This window comes from Balearica regulorum, chromosome 6, assembly GCF_011004875.1.
Source record: "Balearica regulorum gibbericeps isolate bBalReg1 chromosome 6, bBalReg1.pri, whole genome shotgun sequence".
Classification (NCBI taxonomy): domain Eukaryota; kingdom Metazoa; phylum Chordata; class Aves; order Gruiformes; family Gruidae; genus Balearica; species Balearica regulorum.
The window spans coordinates 1,530,482-1,553,012 of record NC_046189.1 but is presented as its reverse complement, the minus strand read 5'-3'; the positions used below and the strand labels follow the sequence as shown (position 1 = coordinate 1,553,012).

Genomic DNA, 22,531 nt, shown 5'->3' with positions numbered 1-22,531 from the left:
TGAGCGACTATAAAGTTTACACCAACAAGGAAAAACTGAAAAGACTTAGGGGAGGCAGTTATCTAAAGTACCGTAAACACAGCCTCATAAAGAAGGAAAACTCATTCTACAAAGTATGCTGAATGAAGATCTGGTTGATAAATCTTCAAGGATGGTATCAACAGTCCACACGTGATGGTTTTAAGAGGATTATCTACAACATATCTAGATATTTACACAAGTGAGGTCTTTCAGACCGGCCCCCCAGCTTCACACTATGGAAAAGGCATATAGCATTGCTCGGTGTAGAAGCCTAGGAAGGGAACGTCAGAGGACAAGAGAGCTCTGTCCCTCCCTCCGTACATATGAATCGGTACCCTTATGAAGACTGCAGCTAAGTTCACTGCTAAAAAGACAAAAAATACTGTAAAACACACAAAAAGTACTTAAAACCAGTATACCAACTTGCAGGACAATCCATCAACCTTTCTGCAAGCCATCCGCTGCCACCCATCAAAACCTGGCAGTGGCCACCTCGGTGCCCACGTATCTGAGAAGCCTTCTCTCCCCTTAATCAGCATGAGATTTTCCATGTAACAAACTCAAAATAAAATAATCTGTGTAGTCCTTGCTCCCTGAATTCAGCAAGTCCAAGTTAAGGAAAAGCAACATTGCCGCTTCCTCCTCCCGCCCAAAGACGCAGTAATATTCTGGAGCCAGAAAAAGAGAAAGCAGCATTATCAAACAGATTATTTTATTCCTGTGCAAGATGTGGGTTGTGGGGGGTTTGTCTTGTTTTACTTTTACAAGCAACTAAAATTCAGAAGCAGCAATTACGGGTGATACAGTTTTGAAAAGAGAAAATGTTTCCCTTCCTCAAATTAATCCTTAATTTATGCAAAAAGCAGAGAGAGAAATCATTTTCCTAAAAACACACCTTGACGATGACTGAACTCCGTTCCACTCAACCCAATTCACTCCTAAAACGGTTTCAGAAAAACGTTTGTTTCATCAAACATTTTGATTTTGTTTCCACAAATGCTTCCACAGAACGGAGCATGTTTAGGACCTGGGTACTGCACATCCCTTTCACACCCCTCCACATAGAGAACAACAACTACCGAGGATCAAACTTCTCCTTCACTTGGCTCGTGGCGAAGAGAAAACATTTTGGTTTCCTACAAGTAGACCACGATGATTTTATCTTAACTGGAAATGGTAGTTCTGGGGATAAAGGCTCATCGTCCACTCAAGTTTATTCATTCTGAGGGCTACAAATCAGTCGCTTTACTATAACCGGGACAGGATAAGGTTTTAAAAGGAATATCTGAGGACACGATTAAGCAATTTTTTTCCTTAAGCTGTTTTTCAACTGAGACTTGGAACAACCCCCCCCCCAACCCCACACATAACTTGTTTTTCCAGAGCAATACTTGGTATTACTTCTCCTTTCTTCTCACAGAAGGATCCGCAGCAAACTCCTAAAGGTAATAATGATAAAACCCAGGCAGGACAATTGTTTTCCCATGTGGGTAAGTCCCTCAACTTGACACCAACTTTTAAGAGCAATTTCAAAACCCCATCAAGATACAAAGGCGTAGGCAGGCACCCCACTTGAGAACCAGGCTGGTGAGCCACTTCCAAGATCAATGATATTTGCTTGCATTTACAAACGCGCCGAAACATCTTTTTGCTTTATAACACTTTGCTTCCAGGTTTTAATTACCGCTCTGCAAATGAAAATAGAAGATCGACGTTTCCAGCCTGTGTACGTGCTACAGGGCTGAAAAGATTTCTCCAAAATTAAGCAGAAATCGAATAAGCGTGGGGGGCTCGAGTGAAAAGTACCTGGGTGACCACTCTCCAGAGCCAACGCTGCTTCTTGCATACGGTCATGTTTTCATTCCCAGGCGGTCCTGCCCTTCGCCCATTACACGCACGACCGGCCTGAGCTAAGAGACGGGAATTCCCACGGCTCAAACGCTGGCAGAAGTCATTCGACAAAGAGACATTGCCGCCCATCTCGCATCACGCCCATGCAGCAGGAGCACAGCTCCCCAGTCATGGCTAGCTGCTTATTTTTTCAGCAGGCATAGAGGTGAGCTATTAAAAATACTCAAAATAGAGTCCACACAGTAAGAATTCCATAAATCCTGTATGAGCCCATAACACCTTAAAAAAAGCCTCCTTTCACCTATGGAAAAATACTCAGAGCACACTGAACTCTACCATCAGGTTATCCAAGTTGTTAACCAGCAGCAGCCTTTGTCCTGAAATATCTCAGAACGAAACAGGAAACATAACAAGCAACAATAAAATCAATTTAAAAAAAAAAAAAAAAGAGTAAAAGACTAAAACCCATCACATTCATAATACCAGCCATTGATCTACTGACAGAAGAGGACTGTGACTCCTCTTGTGCACTTAAGCAGAGCCACAAAATTCAATCTACTACACGGATACGAAATCGGGAGGAAAACCTTTGAGTTGGCCTGCGTTACCACGGTAGGCTTAAAACGAGAATCTCTCTCGGGGTTAGGAAAATATAACCTCCCTTACCTGATGGACAAGTTTTGGAGTAGACAGAGGGAAGAGAGATTTCTCAGAATCCAAAGCCAAGCACTCGTACCTGGTAAATGAGGATCTCTTCCTTTTTTCCTCAACACAATAGCTCTACCTCCTTAAAAGTTTCCTTCTCCAGATATGAATTTACATCCACAAAAATCTAGGTTAGGTCACAGCCCATTCCCCCCCCCCCCCATCTACTGAAGTTGTTTTGAATAAGCTTCATTTACATTTTTCCAGCTTGCATTACCAGGAGCGCTTAGATCTTCTGCGCGATCTCTTCCTTAATATAAAAAGACCTAAAGGCATTTTGGAAGGCAGCAGAGAAGGGAAAGTTGGGTTTTTGGAAAACTCGAGCTCCTACCTAGAAAGTAGATAATGCTTCATGTATCCTATCATACCTAGGCTAAATATCTCTAGCTGTTTGCACCCAGAAACAAAACACGTTTGGAAGGGAGAAGGGGGAAACACAGAAGACAGCAGCAGACTGATTTCCATAGCATTTCATGTATTGTGACCAAAACTTTGGTTTCCATCACTTGAAGTGCAGCAATTGGGAGGTTAAGACCTCTCTCCTCGGCTCCACGAGGAGCAGACAGTCTCCAGGATGAACTCTGGCTGCTGTGCTTGCTTCATACCAGAAGGGCAAGACCCAAGAGATGCCCCAGCAGGATCATTAGAAGAAAAGCAAATAGCCCAGAGCCCAGGTGATCCGCTCTGATCAGCCTGTCTTTGGCTCCTCATTTCAACACGAGGAGATTTCTCCTTAATGGGAGCAGCCACTCAAAAACCTACTTTGCTTTGCAGTGCTCCTTTTAGGCTGTGAAGAGACTGGTAAGGTGCTGCTTTGTTCTGCTGTCCTCTCCTTTCCTTGGAAGACAAGCAGTTCCCACCAGGCGAGGTTCTCCTTAGCCCCCCGCCAGGCTGAGCCGTTTAAGCCTCCCAAGGCTGCTGTGCTCCATCCTCCCTCCACTCCCAAATCCCACTCGCCCAGCCTGGGAAAGTAGATGCGTGCAAGTTCTAACAGACTTTGTTCCAGCGTTTTAGATTTGCATTCTGCTCTCCCACTTGCAAGATAGAACTGCAGAATATTTTACTGCATTCCCAGAATAGGAACAACATTTAATAAAAGTTTCTTCTTACCAGAGCTAGGCATGTGGTTCACTCTAGGTGGATTCAACAGCTCTACTGGCTGGTCTCTGCCAGAAAGCCCATCTGGAAAAAGGAAAAAAAATAAAATAAATTAAAATCACATCAACTCTTTGGTTAGCTGAGCTATTTTAGACATCCCAAACAGAAAAGGAAATAAAAATCACTAACCAGTTATCATTGTAAAACAGAAACACACAAGTAGTGCAAGTCAATAGAAACAATAACATTAAGAGGACAACTGCGTAACAACTCCTTACACTAAAGCATAAAATAAAAGATACTGCAGCCCCAATTGCGCTCAGGTTTTCCCGGTCTTTAAATCCACAACTGGTACCGATTCCAATCCAAGGAAATAGGCACATCAGCTTATAAACCTTACCATACAGTAACTGAATTGCAATTCCTTCCTTGCTCGGAGAACTGAGTTAAGACAGAAAGGCAGCCCCGTGAAGCAAAGTTGAAGAATGGCTGTAATATGCCAGGGAGATGCTAAGGAAAACTGACAAATCACTGCAGGAGATTAAAATGCATAGACATGCATAACAAGCCCCATTTTGCATAAGTTTGGATTTCAGAAAGGCATTAAAAACATACTTTGTAAATGATATGCAGAAATCCATCTTGCTGAAGCAGTTCTCTATTTAAAATATTTCAAAGATTGTATCTTGCATTCAGGTAGAGTTAAAACAGAACACCACGATACCTACTGCCATAGACTGCCAGTCCAGATTTTCTAGTCACCCGTTCCCCTCCCATCTGCCCCCCCAAATAAAAGTTGAAGCAAAAAATGCTAAATTATGTTTTCAGTACTTAGATTATGAATACTTGAATACAGAAAACTTCTCAAACCCATTTGTTCCCCTGTAAATATCTCCACCTTTGCCAGTTCTGTCTCACTTCTCCTCAAACGCCTTTCTGCACCATGCTGCGGCGCAGATACGATCAAGCCCAACCCTGTCTGGAGACATCAAAGCAGCCACCCCATCGCTCGTAGTCAAAGCGAAGGACAGTATGATAAAAATGTTAAGATGTTAGTGAAAGTTAAAAAAAAAAAAATCATACAAGATAAAATAATAATAATATATAAATCATGCTTTGTTTTCTTCTCGTATTTTCTCCGTTCCAGGTTTCTGGAGGGAAAACGTAGTTGGGTCTTCTCCATCACTTCCATGGGTTTGCCTCCTGTGACCATGCCCAAGGATCACTGCAGCCTCAGGCAGTACATCAGTAAATTAAACTATAACCACGCTGAGTTCTTCTCAAACAAATCATATAGATTATTCACATTATAATTTTTTTTTTTTTTTTTTTTTTATGTTGGGTTGTTACTTCTAGAGCCAAGATTGTGGCGGGGCTTGCTGTACTGGCATGGCCAACTGTACCTACAGCGTCGGTGGGGTGACACTTGGCCAGCTGAGCTTCACCTGCGCAAGCAGCAGCGAACGGCAATAAATGGGGAGGCAAATGGATCGAAGGGAGTGAAACGGCTATTTTAAATAACATCCAGCCCACCAGCCTCTCCAGATTCATAACCCAGTGGTCACTGCAGATCAAAGAGCATAAATGGATAGTGAAAAAAATACGATCCTCCCCGGTTCCTAAAACATCGGGTTTTACAGCCCTGTTTTTTCCTATAAAACAGGCATTTGCTATCTCAGCCCTCATTAGTAATTTTTTTAATTCATTGGTGAACTGCAACCCTACTTGCTGCTGAAGCCTCTGCTATGTTTCTGTGCTGATCACACCAGCATCGCTGAGGGACTATGAGCGGCTCCCAAAATTCATCTCTTCAGCCTGCCAGCAGCTTAAAAAAAAAAAAAAAAATTAAAAAAAAAAATATATACATATAAAAAAAAAAATCACTCTCCTAGCAACGAAGCAGCAGCCGCCCCGGCAGCCAGCCAGCACAGCACACGTACCCACTCCAGTTCGGCCGGAGAGAGCATCCGGGAAAAGGGAGCGCGCAGCAGGGAGAGGCGAGAACAGCCCCAGGAGCCCCCGCGTTTTCCTGGGGAGGGGAGTATTTTTGGCTTCTCCGCTGAGCTATTTCAGATGAAGATGTGCCTTCGGAGGAGAAGGACCCATCTAGGAAACAGAGCCTCGTACCAGCAGCCCAGGTGCTCTGCGAGACAAATCCAGGTCGATTTTGATGAGCACACCCATCTGCTGTGAGGCTGTTGGAGCGAAGGTGTCCTTTCTCAGGCTAAACCCAGAGGTTTTGAACAAGTGAGGTATTAAACCTGCACCTCCAGCGGTACAAAGCTGCTGGCAGAGGACAACTGAGAAGCACCCACCTATTTCTAGCGCAGCAGCAGCTATTTCAGCACACCGACCTGCCTGGCCAGACACCACGGACGGGAACCTGCACGAAGCCGGTAACCTGCTCCCAAGTCCAGCAGACTGATCCAGGGTTTTTATTTTCTTGTCCGTGGGCTTCCTCCCCCAATGCTGTGAATCTTCTGTCTCACTAGTGCATCAGAGATCACTAAAGTGTTGGTTAGCCGGGATTTTTAAAGCTTTTTTTTTTTTTTTTTTAATTCTAAGAAATAAAGTACACACATTTTTCAAGTAATTTCAAAAAAAACCCCAACAAAACACAAACCAACACTCTTCAATCTTTGTTTCAAAATGAGTAACAGACTAGTCACAGAAGAACGTCTTTTACAGTACTGATGCCTTAAACACTGGAAGTGAAACCAAACTATGTAAGAACGAGGTTCTGTATTTGCCAGATTACAAAAATAAATCTCTATTTGGTTTAAAAAAAAAAAAAAAAAAGGTAGTTCATCAGGAGATATTTGTATAAGGCACCTCTTTTCTTAAGCTACCAGTGTGGATGAAAAAAGGTTAAAATAAGATGTAAACACAAAGCTGGCTCATCGCTTGCCTCCTCCTGAGGGGTAAGCTACCCCACACCCCCAGCACGCTGAACGCAACCCCAACACAGCAAATCTGCTCTCTGCACAAGTTGATCACCGTATTATTTTTGTAAACCCCTTTGGGTTGGTATGTCCAGACCGTAACTCCATAACCATTCTCCCTATTTACTCCCGGTAGCCCACCACCTTCTCCCCCAGCCCTCTGCATCCCCCTCTCTCGTGCGCCACGTTGCGTACAGCCGCTATCCCTCACTGCAGACAAAGAGAAGCCTGTGCTCTGGAACCAGACTTTCCAAGCTGGAACACAAGCGTTGTCCTTTTCCCAGCAGGATCCCAACAGCCGTAGGCCAAAACCAAACACTCTTTACTCCAGCCACCTCCATAAACGCGGGCAGAGTCTAGCTGGTTTCAGACGCCGCTCGCTGTCAGGATACGGCAGGAGATTCCCCAAAATCGACACAGTCCTACATCGGGTCAGCTACCTCAGGTACCAAACGGTCTTTTGCTCTGGCTTGCGGTGGTTGCGCGGTATCCCTATGACTCAAAGCTGCAATAATTTGTACCATCAATGAGCTGCACATGATTTAAAAAATGAGCATCTTAGACTCAAAACTTTGTCGAACGTGCAGACAGACTTTTGAGCCCCAAAACAAAGCAAAAAAAAACCAACCACCACACCCCGAACCCAGAACACCATGCCTCGCCTCTTGAAGGAGTCAAACATTCCCACTGCTTCCTCTGCTTCCTACAAAGGAGCAAAGAAATCCTTTAATTTCCAGAGACTGGGTGATCAGTTTGTTAGGAGTTAAAACACCACTGCATTTAACGCAGCATCGTATCTACCGCCAACACAATACTGACCAAAAAAACCCAAATCAAACCCCAAACTGACCAAAAACCTTAAACCTTCCAAAAGGAGCAGTGGAAGGAAGGCTTTACAATCCTAACTGTGCTACAGCAAATTTTGATCAACAACTAAAATCCATACACCCAATATGCCAGGATACCACTGCCAGTGAAGCGCTCGCTTTGATTGATTCTTTCAAACAGAAGAGCTAAATTGATGTCAAACATTTAGAAGAATTATCTGTTAAAAACGAACAAACCCCTGAGAACTGACCACTGAAACATGGGGGAGGTTTGGAGTCCTACGGTGTGATTGTGTGTTCTATACAACTTAAAAGAGGAAAACAAACAAACAAACAACCCCCCCCCCAAATTTTGCATATTCAACCACATTGCTTCACAGATCCTGTTGCACCATCACACTGGAGATAAACTGGTCACCTGGGGGAGATCAAAGCCTCAAGAAAAGTCTGTTTTCTGCTACTGCTGCACTGGGTTTTCTTCTCACCACCATTACTGGAGACCCTTTCCTAAATCAATCGATGTATAATTGACCTTTGCGTGACAAGGGAAAAGCACGATGGCTTATGCCGACACTTAGGAAGCGCTAAGAGTGGTCTGGGTCTGCAAATGCCAAAATGAATACAATGAGTTTCCATCACAAAACAGTTTTACTCCCCCCTCCTCCTCCCTTTGCGAAGTATCCAACTCCAATCCTCTCCACGCTTCATCGTGGATCTATGGAGAAAGCTTTGGCAACTACAAAATTAAAAAAAAAAAAACCACCACAAAAAAAACCAACCACAGAAGATGCTAAAATTATCTGTGCCACCCACAGCTCTGTTACTGCCTAGAAGGGATCATGGGGGTACTTCTGCGGTCCCCAAAAAGCAGCCAGGGATGGGAAGCAGCTTGTCCTACCGCCGTGGACACGCAAAGGAAGTGCAAAGAGGTCAAACCATGCGACCACAATTTGACTCTTACAAGCCGCAAACACCGCTTTGAATTGTACCGAGACAAACCAGATTACCTACAAAATACGTTCGAGCTCTTACTAGCCAAGTTTTTCCGAAGCTACTAAAAAATAACTGTCAAGAAAATGCCCTCTTCTGTATGAATCGAGCTAATGATTTCACCAAAAATAGCAGAAAACGGCAAGAGCGAGTTGCCCCAGCGGTCCCAGGGAGGCTGAACCGGGCAGGTTAATCCCAGGCAGAGACGAAGCGATGCCTGCAGACGCCACCGCAAGGGAAAGTCCAACTGCACCCTCCATCGAGCCTGGAAGGAGGCAGACACCAGCCTGTCTGATTTATAGCTCGAGTTAGAGAACATTTAGTGTAGCTTAATTTCCAGATGGGTATTTCTACTCATTAATTAATAAGATGAAGCCATTATTCATTGATGGGAACTTGAACACTTTATTTTTATCCTAGTCTGCTCTAAAGAGTTGTTTAAGTTACTTTAAAAATATAGCCGGGATAGGTTTGGAAGTAGCTGGGTTTGCAGGATTTAAGTATGTTAAAATAGCAAAACAAAGACAAGATGGCTACAGTAGCACTCCAGAATAAAGACAGAAATGTGCCCGGATGCTTCATCTCAGAAAAGATGAAGCAGCAAAACCAACAACAACATCCAAGGCAAACCCAAGAGAGACGAGGACAGGGAAGTACAGCTTTGTTACTTCAAAAAATAGACAAATAATGAACAAAAACAGAAGGTTGAAGCATTCAGTGAGCTCTTACAGCAAACTGTAAGCAGCCTTACTATAATTAACTCTGATGAGTTTAAAAATGCAGGGCAGAACTGGGAACGAAGAGGTTATTTAAATAGTTTTCCATGTATTCAGATCTTTCGACCTGATGCAAATCACCCCAGCCAACTCGAACACATTGAGTGATGAACAACCAACAACTACCTTTAAAGGACACTCAAAGTAGAGGAAAAGTCCTACAGAGCCGCAGAAGTCAAATTTTGAGAGAGCTGGAAGAAAAAGGCAGGAGGAAGACGTGCAGAAAAATCGGCGTTGTTGACTAGGATTTGATTTCCCAAAAGATAGGACAATTTCAAGAGGCAGAACAAAAAAAATCAGGTAACAGGAAAAGCAAGACGGATGGATCAAGGAAAAGTTGAAGGCAGGCAAACGATTTGTTTCTCTGTCAGTACGTCTGGCTGGCAAACTGGCAAAGAAAGTTTTGATTTTTACTCAAGTTTTATTTTAAAAAACCAACCAAAGAAAAAAAACAACCTCCCCAAAAACAAAACTGGAAAACAACCACCCACACTGAGAGGCTACATGGGGCACGTCAGTAAGTAAATCAGCATGAATCACCCTAAACCAAGCACACACCTGGTTTGAAAAGCCCACTCAGTCATCATCTGCTGCTGGATCTATTATATCCGGCGTATCGCGGTAGCTCACAATTTACTGGCAAGAGCAGTAACGATTTAGTTAAAACTCACACCGCAGAGATCCCCCTTTGGAGCACCAGATGCAGAATTCAACAAGTTGGAAAACAGATGGATGCAAAGTTCAATGACGAACGAGTAAAAACCTACCACCTTAACGACAGCGATGATGATGATAATGGTCACAAGTACAATTACACGCTGAGAAATACCCGGCAAAGGAAAGGATACAACAAAGACAAGCCAAAGCACTTCACAAAACTGAGCATCCACCATTTGGCAACGGTGCAGCAGACACAAGTTCATTCCAGGATGCATTAGCAGGCGCGTATGCAAGGCAGGGGAGGTCATTACTCAGGGAAGTGACAGCCTCTGTGGCCAAAGCGCTGCCCTCGGTTTTAGATTCAACACCAGAAGATGAATTGGAGGCAATCAAGGAGAAACCTCTGAGACAAGATTTTAAAAAATGAGACGGATGCTCTGCAGAACTCGGTAGTTTTCCCAATATCAGCCTGTTCTCAGCTGAGGAAAGATGATACAGCAGCCCCAAAACTTTTTCAGGGTGAGCAGTTACCTGCTAACGTGGGGAGTTTGAGACCTCTAGACCAAATATATTTCTGCTTTTCTTTAGGCATACACTTTCCAGACGACACCACTACATAGCAGTAATCGGATATTTCTGAGAAGGCAGGGAATTATGCTTCCTGTAAATCCTAAAACCTAAGAGCTTGCCATGGACCTGCCAGTCCACGTTGTCCCCACGAGGCAGCTGCTGCCACATGCCGGTCACAGCTTCAGGTTCCTTTCCAAGCAGGTGTTGGGGCAGCCTTGGCACACAAATTGCAAAACCTCCGATGGACTTTACTATTCTCAGTAATACAGTAGGAACTAGAGCTTTTCATTTACGTATTTCCAGTTCCTAGATAAGAAAAAGGAGTGCAGAGCAAAACTGTTGAGCAGTAAGACATCCCAATAAGGCATCTGCAATAGTCCAAGCGATGAATTTAATAATCGTCTCTTTGCAAACCACTCACAAGGCAGTTACCAGATTATTTTGGCTATTTTTTCCCCAGGAAGATACAGCACAAAAGATTGCCCCCATGCCTTGCAAGCCAAAATAGAAAGAAGCTGTAATTTCTCAGTGCCCAATCGATAAGAAGCCTCAGGCAAAACAAGGCGGCTGACAGTAAGCCCGGGATAAATAGCCATCAGATGGCATCTGAGAGACTACCCTGGCCACATCCTTTCAAGAGTGTGCTTCCACATTCAAAATTAAGCTTTCACTAAGGACAGAAAGAAAGGGGATGTTTCTGGATCAATGACTCCTGGAATTTGTAGTTGCCATCCAGCAAACAATTACCTCGTTCTCCTCACTGCTTTCTGGTAAAACAATTGTCAACTTGTCTCACAAAGAAAAGGGAGAGAGATCCATTCCCTTTCTCTCCAACCACGTCACCTTCCCGTCTTCTTCAAGGTGCAACTCAAAGACACCTAAACACAACAATGCTGTGCTTGACTCAAAGCTCAAAGACAGAATCGACAGAATCGGCTCATGGTCATCTTCACTCAAGAGATGAGCTTGGGCGCGCTTGGCCAGGGGTACGTTCAAAGCCTGTATGCAGAGGTGCAGTGGCAAGGGGTATCTACACCAGCTTTCGCTTTGCATCGGGAGAGGGCTCTTGGGCAAGCCCCTGGCTGCCCTGCTTCCCATACTTTTCCACATCCCATATTTTTGGTTGCATCAAGGAGCAGTCTGAGCCCACAGACTGGATTCTGGTGGGGGGGCAACACCTCAAACTTAACCCGAAACACCCTCTAGTTCACCTAACACGCTCCAGTCACTTAGGGAGACTCGTGTCTGGGGGGACTGGACTAAACTCAGTCCTAACAGAAGCTTTGAAACAACCTCACGCAGCCCGTATACCTCATCTGCATCATCTGCTACCCTCCACAGAGCTGATCCTCTGCATGGGACTTACCATGGTCACGAGCTGTTCTTCTTCTTACCTTCCCCTTCCGTCAGCTCCTTCCCTCTGCTCAAGGCTGCCCAGTGCTCTACAAGCCAGCACAAGCCTCATCCCTTGGCTTACGAGGAGGTACATGCCGTGAAAAGTGAGAGCTCCTCACTCTTACTGGCACTGCCCAGGGAGTTATGCGCCGTCTCTGTTACACGTGTAAGCCCACGGCAATTTCATGGACCTCTTCCAGGGCCGAGAACATTGAGTTTTTCCCTGCTATCAGTATATACGTACCGCAGGCACGTTATACAAAGTGTTTTGCATTTTATGCACGAGTTGGGGGGTTGTTTTTCTTAACAATGTGCAAACAATATTTATCTGCGTCACTTTTGGGGTGGGTACGTGGGTGGTTCGGGTCAACTCTGTTGCTGTATTTTTGCAAGCAGCCCATGCACTAACCTCGTAGCCTTGGGATATCAGGCGGCTAAAACAGGATCCCTAAGGAATAAAAGTCTCCGTCCCTGACCGTTAAGCACAGTCCACTAAACCCTCCTGACTTGCATATTAACGGCTATGGCATGTAACAACAAGTTAAAATACTGGTAATGAGAATAGTAATTATCATGAACGTATTGTTTATTTGTCTACTTCTTCGAAATTTACAGAGAAAAAAAAAAGTCTTCAACATTTACAAGAAAGCAATTAAGGCAGCAAATGGATTATTTCTCTTTAAACCTATGAGAAAATGCTCAGTGCATATTTCCTCTCTAATTTGTCTGCACTCAAGAATCTATTTTTGGAAGTCTCCCTAGACTGTATTGTAGCACCACATGTACTGTAATGGCATTTTAATTAGCCCAGAGAGCTGGAAGATGCACTATGCATCCGAAAGAGAAGCAGCCTAACAAAATGAGAGCATCCTTCTCTTCCCTTCTTTGAGATTTACAGCAGCTATCAAGTCGAAATACCAATTACGGTTTCAATTGGAATCGACTGTGACTGCTATAAAAATCCAGTGCATCGCAACAGCCTATAGAATTCAACAAAAACAAACCTAGTATTTAAGCACTATTTACTCATACTTTAAAGGTGGATGGTAAAAATAAAATGCTGCAGATATTCACAGGCAGAAAGGGGGATAGGAGAGGAGACAATAAAAAATATAAAGTGTTGGGCTTTAAATATGTTCGGTTTTGGCCTGCAAGTACAATCAAGAAAACATCCATTTAGATGAAAGCTAATCCGATCCTGTTTATAGAGGGGTGGTTTGGGGTTTATTATTATTCACTACTACTGCTACTACATCTAACATCCAAGTTAGCCACCTTGCATTGCCAGCGAGTGACATAATGCATAAACATCAACAGCACGGTCTTGTACATATTTAATTTGCCACAATTCTGACTATTTTATTTTGATGCAGCAGAAACTAGGTCAGGCTGATGTCCATCTCAGTTACAGAAGAGGGTGACATATCTGGAATTGTAAACCTCCTTCATGGCCTTGACAATACTGATTACTCCAGAGATACTCATAGGTCCAGACGCCAGGTGGAGGATGCACAGCGTTCCCCTGAAGCCAGCAGCAGACCACAGCACTCAGCACCTCACAAGCAAGAACTATGATGGATTTTAAGCTTTCTTTTGCATTATAATATCACACAAGAGTCAGAAGATACTCGGTCGTAACGTCTACAAGAGCTTCGTGCTGCTTTCCTACCCAGAACCTAGTAAAGATAAATCCCACTTTGGTTAATATCAAGGTGAAATAACACTCAGCAACAGGCAATAAGAAAATATATTTCAACCTTCAATATATTATTAGGAAGTTATCCTAGAAGCCAAATACCTAAGAGGCGTTAAAACAGGAAACGCTGTGGTCCTCGAGGTGTTTACAGATTAATATCCAAATGACAATACACCGCTTTTCAAACGCCAAGTCGTAAACTTGTTGTGTTCTGCTTCCTACACCACTGTTTTCCTTAATTCTGTGCGGTGGGAGGATAACGCAACTCCTACTAAACATGACAATCTTTAGGCTCTTCAGCAGACTCTGATGACTTCATCTGCACAATTTGAAAGATGTGTCATTTTGGAAATCCACGGTAATAAAATAATCCTGTACGTGTAAATGCAAGTAATCCAAGGTCTGTGGTAACCTATCCATCAAGATCAGAGAGACAAAGCTCACTGAAAATGGTCTGACATAATTACAGCAAAAAGGAACAGCTAGCCATTTCAGGAGACTTGCTTCCTTCCCCCTGTGGGCCAGGAAAATCAGAACCCCCTCCAGTCAGCCTTTCCACCGTCCCCCGGACAGATGCACAATCAAGTGAAGAAAAAACAAGATATAAAGAAAAGAATTACCACATTAAAGAAATAGCATGTATAGTACACTTTTGATGTGTATTTTTCCTTTTAAGCCAAAAATATCCATATTTAATATTGTTTTTCATTCCATTCTTCTGTAACAAGTTTTGAAATCAGCTCATTTGGCATACACAGAAAACAACCACAAAGTCCAATTACGGACAAGCTCTAGCACGTACTTGCAGTAGAAGTAGCACAAGCATCCTACGTCCTCATCACTCGTCGCACCTTGGTCGTCCGAGAGATTACTCAGTCTTACTCAAGGCAGGATGGAAAAATCTAGAAATAAACCTGCTCCCATTCGATGCCAAACATCTACGTAGCCAACGGAGCCTACCACAAAGGTGTACTGAACACCAGCACGCCAACCATGCCCAAACACACCTCTGACCGCTAAGGTAGGGGCTGGCTCCGGCTCCATTCGACAGCTTCACCACTTCCTGTGGGCGATCTCCTGGACGCAGCCGCTGATCAATCTGAGTGCCCGACGGCTTTACTTCTCCAGTTACAGGCAGTAACGGTTGCTATCTCGCTGCGTGCACCCAGAGACACCATGCCATGCATCAAAGACCCAGCTCTATTTTAGGCTTCTCTTACCCAGCCATTTCCCCGCAGTCCCTCTTCTGCAGCCAACATTAGAAGGTATTTGGTGGTGGCATCCAACACCTCGTGCTGCCTTGAGTTCCAGGAGGACAGCTCAGGGTTTCTACCACATGGAGAATAGAATCATGGAATCCTGGACTGGTTTGGGTTGGAAGGGACCTCAAAGCCCATCCAGTCCCACCCCTGCCATGGGCAGGGACACCCTCCACTAGCCCAGGTTGCCCAAAGCCCCATCCAACCTGGCCTTGAACACTGCCAGGGAGCCAGGGGCAGCCACAGCTTCTCTGGGCACCCTGTGCCAGGGCCTCAGCACCCTCACAGGGAAGGATTTCTGCCTCCCATCTCATCTCCATCTCCCCTCCTGCAGCTTCAGGCCATTCCCCCTTGGCCTGTCACTACACTCCCCACTCCCTGATAAATAGTCCCCCTGGGGTTTTTGGGGGTTGGGTTTTTTGGTTTGGGGAATTTTGGGGGACGTTTTTTGTTTGTTCGTTTGTTTTTCTTAGGAAACACATCACAGTGTCCCTATCTCCCCAGAGTGCTGGGAGGGTCAGGGTGGGGTCTGCAGGACCCTGCTATGTCCTGAGGTTAAATCCATCTCAGATGAGATGCTGCAAGAACCAACCTGGTCCCTTTGCACAGCACTTCCCCATTATCCCAGCCCCAACCGATAGAAAGTCAATGACTATCAATACCAGACAGCAGGAAAATTGTCCCAATCTACCTGCTCCTGAATATACCAGCCATTATCTATCAGCTTTAGACAGTCTGTATATAGTATCTTCGTGTCAACTAATGTACAGATTTCTAAAATTTGGACTTAAGATATTTTTAAGTCCCAGAGAAATAAAAAAGACTACCATTTCAAAGCATCTAAAAGTAGATTCCACTTTCACAAGCTTGGTGGAACAGCAATTTCCCTGCTTGCAACGAAGGAGCCGAGACTACGCTGTTTATTACTATAAATATATTCATAGATATTTTCCCTGGCACAAAGCACTTCAATTTTAAAGGCAAGAGATTCATCAACTCTTACGGATAGCTTCATCCTTACTGCTTTTATTCTGTCAGCGAGCGCACGCTCCTGGCAAGAGTGGAGGAGGGTACAATCTGCCACCATCTGCAGGGTGCTATCCATCTGAAAAGGTGACTGTCCTCAAGAAATTAGCATAGTCCAAGCATTAAACTTAACTCTGGAATATTATGTTCAACCAACAGACTCGATTTCAAAAGCCATTCCGCAAAATGTTCCTGTTCCCTGCTAACTGCATGTTGGGTTGTTTGGTTTTTTTTTTTAAAGTTTTAATGTAGGCTTTTATCAAAAGTGAATAAAACTTTCCAGCTTTCTAGGTACCTGAATGGGGTAAAGCCACTATTCCACAATCGCAGATAAATATTTCTACGGGAGAGCAGTATTATCAACGTGAGGTGCTTAATCCGCCGAGACAGATCCCATGAACTTCAGCACACTAAAAAAAGCAAACTCCACAGGACTGCCTTGGCATTCAGCGGGAGAGGTGCCGCTGGCACCCGGCCATTTCACAATCACGGACTATTCAGAACACATAAATTCACGTTTGATAGCTACAAATTCACAGATATAATGCCGCTTTAATCAAAACTAATATTTCAGCAGGTTTTAAAAACTGATTGGTGATACAAAAGTGAAGCGAGAAAAGAAAAAAAAAAACACCCAAACCTTGAAATTATCTGCAATTGTCAGCAGAAGGAGACCTACGAAGCACATTTTAAAGGCAGGAGAGAAGGTTGAATAACCTGCTTAATTTTCCCTTCTCTCCAGTTGAATAAACTGTCAGGAAGAAATCCAGCTGAAAGATAGCCTGGCTCTTCTGCGGCTTCGAACGAGACTCCAGCTCCTGCCCACACGCTCACAGGACACTATGTTCAAGCTAATGAGATACCAAGCAGGGGAAAAAAAAAAAAGAAAAAAAAAAGGTTTGCCTCATTAAAGAGGGAATAAACTGTATGGTGTAAGAACCAAATGGCATGGGTCTCCTTCCTCACCCCAGCCCTACATTCTGCTAGCACACACGCGCTAAATAAGACTTGTCCACAAAACCATTTCCAAGGCAGGCTGTGTCCGAGGGCTCAGATCCTTTCCAGAGCAGAAAAAGGAAGCGATAATAATTACTGAGCAACCCAGGACAGGCTAACCCAGGGAAAATTCCTGGACGAAGCAGAGGGCAGGGAGAAAAGAGGCAAAGGAAACTGATGCTTAGATCCATCCCTGGACACTGCTGGCAACAGGAACCATCTACGATATCACTACTAACTGGATGCCTTCTTGCCTTACAACCTGCAGCTTCTTGAGTGGAGGGTGGAAATGGAAAGAGCAGAGGAAAAAAGGGAGCGTTTTTCATCGAGGAAAATAAATATGGAGACATGGGAACAGGACCATCAGGTAACAGAGCAGGACGTGGGTTTGATGGAGCTGCTGGGTCCTGGGTGGCTGTCAGAGCGCAAGCCTTCGAGTTTCAACTTTTCAGAGTGCTTCATCAAGCCTCTCTTCTACAAAACAAGAGCTAAAATCCCAGGGGAAGACCCCAAGAGGCTCTTCTCACCTTCCTGCTGTCACGCCAACCTCATCCAATGTGCGTCAGGACACCCTCAGAAACAGCAGCAGCTCCACAGGTGCTGGTGCCTCGCATCTCTGTCACCCATGTATCTCAGTAACCACGGCTCCCCTCTCCCCAGGCTTGGATTACACAGAACAGTATTATTTGTTTAAATCCCAGCTCCCTCTGTTTTCACATAGATCCACCAAACAGGCAGAATTTATAATTAACTCATCCTGAGCAAGATCAGCCTGCTCCCCACCTACCCCCTGCAAGGGCCAGCTCCTTTGGGTCTGAAAGCAAATGCCTTGCTTCATCCTACCTGTTACCCGTTTTATCCATTAGGTCAAATACTTCATCCTAAGAACTTATATTGAACTGCAGCAGGCAGGGACTCATTTCAGCTCGTACCGTTGTACTGGGGTAAGAGCCAGCCGTCAGACGGAGGGCTGGCCGGTCTGCCAACTCACCTTCCCAAGAAACTCATCCTTGCGTGCGGTATCTTCTCCGCATCCAAGCCTGTTATACTGTAACAGTATAAAATCTGTTGCTCACCAGTGAAAAAGTCCTTTTGGTCAAACATTTTAAGGGTCAGAGACAAGCTGACCATGCTTAGGTCAGCCTAAACTGCAATTCACCCTAAGCCCATTGAAGACAGCAATCACATGTTTAAAATGCCATCCTCTCTCTCGAAAAGAGAAAAAGAGAAGTTTCATTTCCTTGCTTTGCTCATATTTCAAGTAGGAACACGTAAAAATTTAAGAAATTGGTATACAAAGTCATACAATAGACCATCAAGACAAAGCAGTTGCCACCAGCAATACTCCAGGGAGGAAGAGCTGCAATATCATCACCATGCAGAGGGAAAGTCCATGTGAAAGGAACAAGCGCCGATCTCCAGGGTTCTATGCTCCAAACTCACAGTGCTGCTCGACACCCCAAAAATTACCAACATCCGGAGGTCAAAATCCTTTCCCATCACACTGAGGGTGCAAAGGACAAAACAGCTGATGGAGACAGTGCCCAGCAAAGGGCAACTGTTTAATCAAAATCATCAGTTAAACTCTCAAATGATCCTGGAAGTACATGAATAAACCGTAATTAAAACAACGCATGCAATTCAAAACAACTGTACCTGGCGCAACCATACTCCAAACTGCAAAGCTGGTTCTTCACACTCAAAATAAACAAACCCCCCAAAAAGTGCCAAAGACAAAAGCTTATTTTTGACTAAAGATAACGACATGGAGCCATTCATCATAAGATTCTTTGAATTTAAAATACTCAAACTAAGTATTTCTGTGGAGATCAGTGCCTTTGTATTAGAGCATTACTGCCTTTATATTATATTAGATGATGCACACTTTACAGAGAGCACTGGATGGAGACCATGAAGGCCAGTTAGATAGGCGAGGGTGGATCTGTCTGCACTTGCACGAGAGGAGGATGGCAAAGGACTTCTTGCGCTGTCATAACACCAATAGTGAGAACCGACTGTTTGCTTCTTGTCAGAAAGGCAGAAATCCCATCAAAGGCATTAATGTACTTTTTGAACTACTGGTGATCGAATTTCGGTAGTGGTCCATCAATGGAGTTCATAAAGGAGCTCCACCCAGCTCACCTCAGAGCTGCGGCAGATCTTTCCGGAATCACGGAGGGTCTTGTTTTGGTTTTAGGCAGATTTCAATGCACAGACCTTCTGTTGCAAAAAAGTATTTAATATTTCGGTTTCTTGCCTTAATCACCAGCACATGCATCTGGCAGTCATTCCTAGCCTTGTGCCATCAACTCAGAGCAAGGTCCTCCAGCAGGTAAGGAACATGAGCATCATCACTCAGGTGCTCTCTGAAAACCTTACTTGCCAACAGGAAAAAGCTCAACTTGTACACGCTTTGTCTGTACTCACTACCACTGAAGGCCAAGAAAGCTCCCAAGTACCTGACCTTCTTGTTGAAGATAGTTCATACCTGAAGCCCAGGTTGCTTCCCCAGTTGATAACCAACCCCAAAGGCAGGCTCCTTCGAATGAAGCTCTCCAGCTCACTTCCAGATTTTCTTCTCCTAACAGGCTGCGCTGTTTTAACTGCTGGCTGTGTAGCCGGATATCAGAGAAGGTGCTAGGAATTGCTCAAAAAAAGAAATCTTGATGGGAAGGAAAGCAGAGCTACGCTGATAGCCAGCTGAAAAGGCACAAGACCTCAGAAGCAGAAAGAGATATTTTGTAGGACACCACAAGCAGCGTGGTGCCACGTGTTCCTTTACGCTATACCCTAGGCACCTCTGATTTTCATCCACAAGGTTACCACTAGCTTAACCCTGCTTGCCTCCAGCTCTGACTTACTGCCAAACTCAGGCTCTTCCACTGCAATAATTCCTTCCGCTCTCCACATTTTTCACAAGGAAAGCCTCTGCCACTGTGCTCGGACCAGGTGTTTCAGCACACTCGCCTCTGTGGGACCCAGGGCGCTGGGATGCAAATTTGCATTGGGATTAATTGTGTGCACTTCAAATGGTGCAAAACCTCCATCCTCAGTCTCCAAACTGTTGCATTTCTCAAACCAGACACTCCCCTCGATATCTTTCCTTGTCCAGGAGAAACCCAGGCCGGTTTACACTTTGTCAGTAGTCCCTGTTGTTGATGAAAGTAAAAGGAGTATACTCGTGAAACAGACTGCTCACAGAAACCAGCTTCAGCCTGGACCTCGGCGAGGGAGACCGTGACTCACCCAGAAGCCAGCTCCCAGCACCTAAACCTCTGTGTCTGCTTTGATTCACCCAACGACGGAAAGGAACGGAAAGTTCTGGCAGCGGAAAACCTCGCCATCGCCACGAGAAAGGTACAATCGACGACACCACCACACTCAAAATTCTTCTTTTTCCTGTTCTGTTGCAAATAGGGGGTTGACACAAGCTGAAATGCTCATGGAACACATAATGGGTTTTTCTTATTGCTTTACCACAACAGATCGTTACTCTGTGGCCATTTAATATAGTAATATTAGATAAAATTAGTAATACAGATTTGTTATGGTAAAAGCATTTTAAATTGCATTGTGCTTAGTAGAACGAGAATAGCACATTTTGAAACAGAAATTTCTAATCCCTGGTCTGTTGAGGAGTAACTCCTGTTTCCAAGCCAAGGAGAAGCGAGTCCCTCTAACCGTGGGGCCAACCCAAAATGCTGGGCTTTGCAAATGTTTGCAGTACTGGGAGGTGCAAAAATATTGTTGGCCATCCTCCCTCCCCTTTACCTTAAGGTAGACTTTGTTCAGCAGCTGCATGCAGCCCAAAGCCCACCCGCTGTGCCACTCTGCTTCAATAAAATTACACGGGAGTCTCCACTCCTTACATGGCCGGGACAGGCTCCTTTCACCCCAAAGAGCTTGTGAGACTCACCTAACTGATGGTGCTGAGCAGCTTCAAACGAAAAGACACCTTAACTTCAACCGCAAAATGCATCAAAAGAAATCCACAGCTCTCTGCCAAAGTTTCCTTGACAAGTAGGACAAAAGCAATGAAAATGTACATTAACGAGTATTATTTGCCCATTCTTTTTGAGCATGTAAGCTTTTACCTGCAATGTGCGGTCTCGTGGGAGACCAAACAACACTAAACCACCCCGTGGACTGCACTTGCGTAAATGCCGCGGCCACCCGGATGCGTGCAGTGCACGAGGTCTGTCCAGAGACAGCGTTAACGCACAGTAAGAAATCTCAGGAGTTTTAATGCCTAGGTGAGGTCTGAAATCCGTGAGGATTTCTCTGAATGCAGAATCAGATGACTGCATGATGAAATATTTTTCATGTGTTACAAAAGAAAGAAAAAAAAAAAAACGTTCTAAAAAATATTCCGTAGAGGTCTCCGAATCTTAGAGCGGGTAGAAAGTTTGCTGTATGCTTCAACATCTGATCTGCTCCCAACCAAAGGGACTACTCAGCTTGCTCCAATGCACAGTTGCCAGCTTTCATCTTCCTAAGCAAGGAAACTACGTGGATGAACTGCAAGCAACATTCCAGGAACCACCTAAACATCACGCAATCAAAAAATGTGTCGGACCAACAGTGAAGTGCCCATTCCCAGCTCAGGAAAGTCTAGAAGAGCAGCTGCAGTGTCCCAACAGCCCACGTGCCATCAGAAGACTTCCTGGGTTGTCCTAAGGGTCTTCCCAATCCTCCTCTTCCCTCAAAAAACCAACCAAACAAACAAAAAAAAATTCTAAAAATGCAATTAATATATTAGTTTCAAAACTGAATTAACCCAAAGAGGCATTAGCAAGAACACATTTTTGATTTAAAAGTTCATTCCCAAGTTCAAGCAGAACTGAAATTTATGACCACTGAAAACATCGGGCTTTAAGTCACACAGGAGCTGACGGGAGCTGCTGCAGGTTACGCTGAATATAGCTGCGTGCTGTCAACTTGCACACCGAACCGCCCGTGAAGCAAACGTCGCCGTAACCCGATAACTGTGAGCGGAAAGGCAAGCCGCACGATCCGAGCTACAGAGCGTTTGACAAACACGGACCCGCCACAAGCAGGAAATTAAAAACCACAGCTAAATAAAACAAAGACTGAGAGTTGCAAGCAATGCAATAAGCCAACTTGTAAAAACAGCAATGCCAAGAAGTGTCATCATTCTTGGTAATCAAAAAATACCTGAAAAAAAGAAAAAGAAAAATCAAGGGTGTTTTGGTTTTTTTAAGTCATTCCTGGTTTGTTATATTGGTTTTTGTTTGACGACTGTAAGTAGAAAAGTGTAAATTAAGATACTTGTTTTTACTACTTACAACACTCCTTAAGGCACCATTTACTCAGCAGTAATCAGAAAAATTAAAAAGAAAAAAGATTTCAGGTTTTGTTGTTTGATTTTTGGTTGGTTGGTTTTTCTCATCTGCAGTTATTTACCTCCCACTTCTCATCTTAAAGTCCAGCCTCCCACAGCTTTCGGTGTGCCCCCACCAAAAGCCAACTCCATAAGAGCTTTGCCCAGCCGAGGGGTGTCTCTTCCCATGGACCAGGAAAGATATTGAAAAAAAAAATAAATTATCAGCAAATAGGGGAGTGGAGAAATCAAAATTAAAACAAATTTTCAAAGAGGGAGGTGAACATGGCCACGCAATAACCTATTTCCAACGCCGCAGGAGTCCCAGTGCCTTTGCTGCCGATCTCACGGGCACGGCGCTGCGTGGAACGGGCCATC

The 22,531-nt window shown here is 44.3% G+C and overlaps 1 protein-coding gene across 22 annotated transcripts in view; it reads right to left on the bottom strand.

The window, feature by feature from the left end:
* Positions 1-22,531, bottom strand: part of HDAC4 (histone deacetylase 4) — a 248,648-nt gene that overhangs the window by 146,252 nt on the left and 79,865 nt on the right. For all 22 annotated transcript variants that reach the window (XM_075755864.1, XM_075755867.1, XM_075755853.1 and 19 more), the window contains one exon: positions 3,688-3,759. In XM_075755864.1, the coding sequence (XP_075611979.1) occupies positions 3,688-3,759 (72 nt within the window). The remainder of the gene's footprint in view (positions 1-3,687; positions 3,760-22,531) is intronic.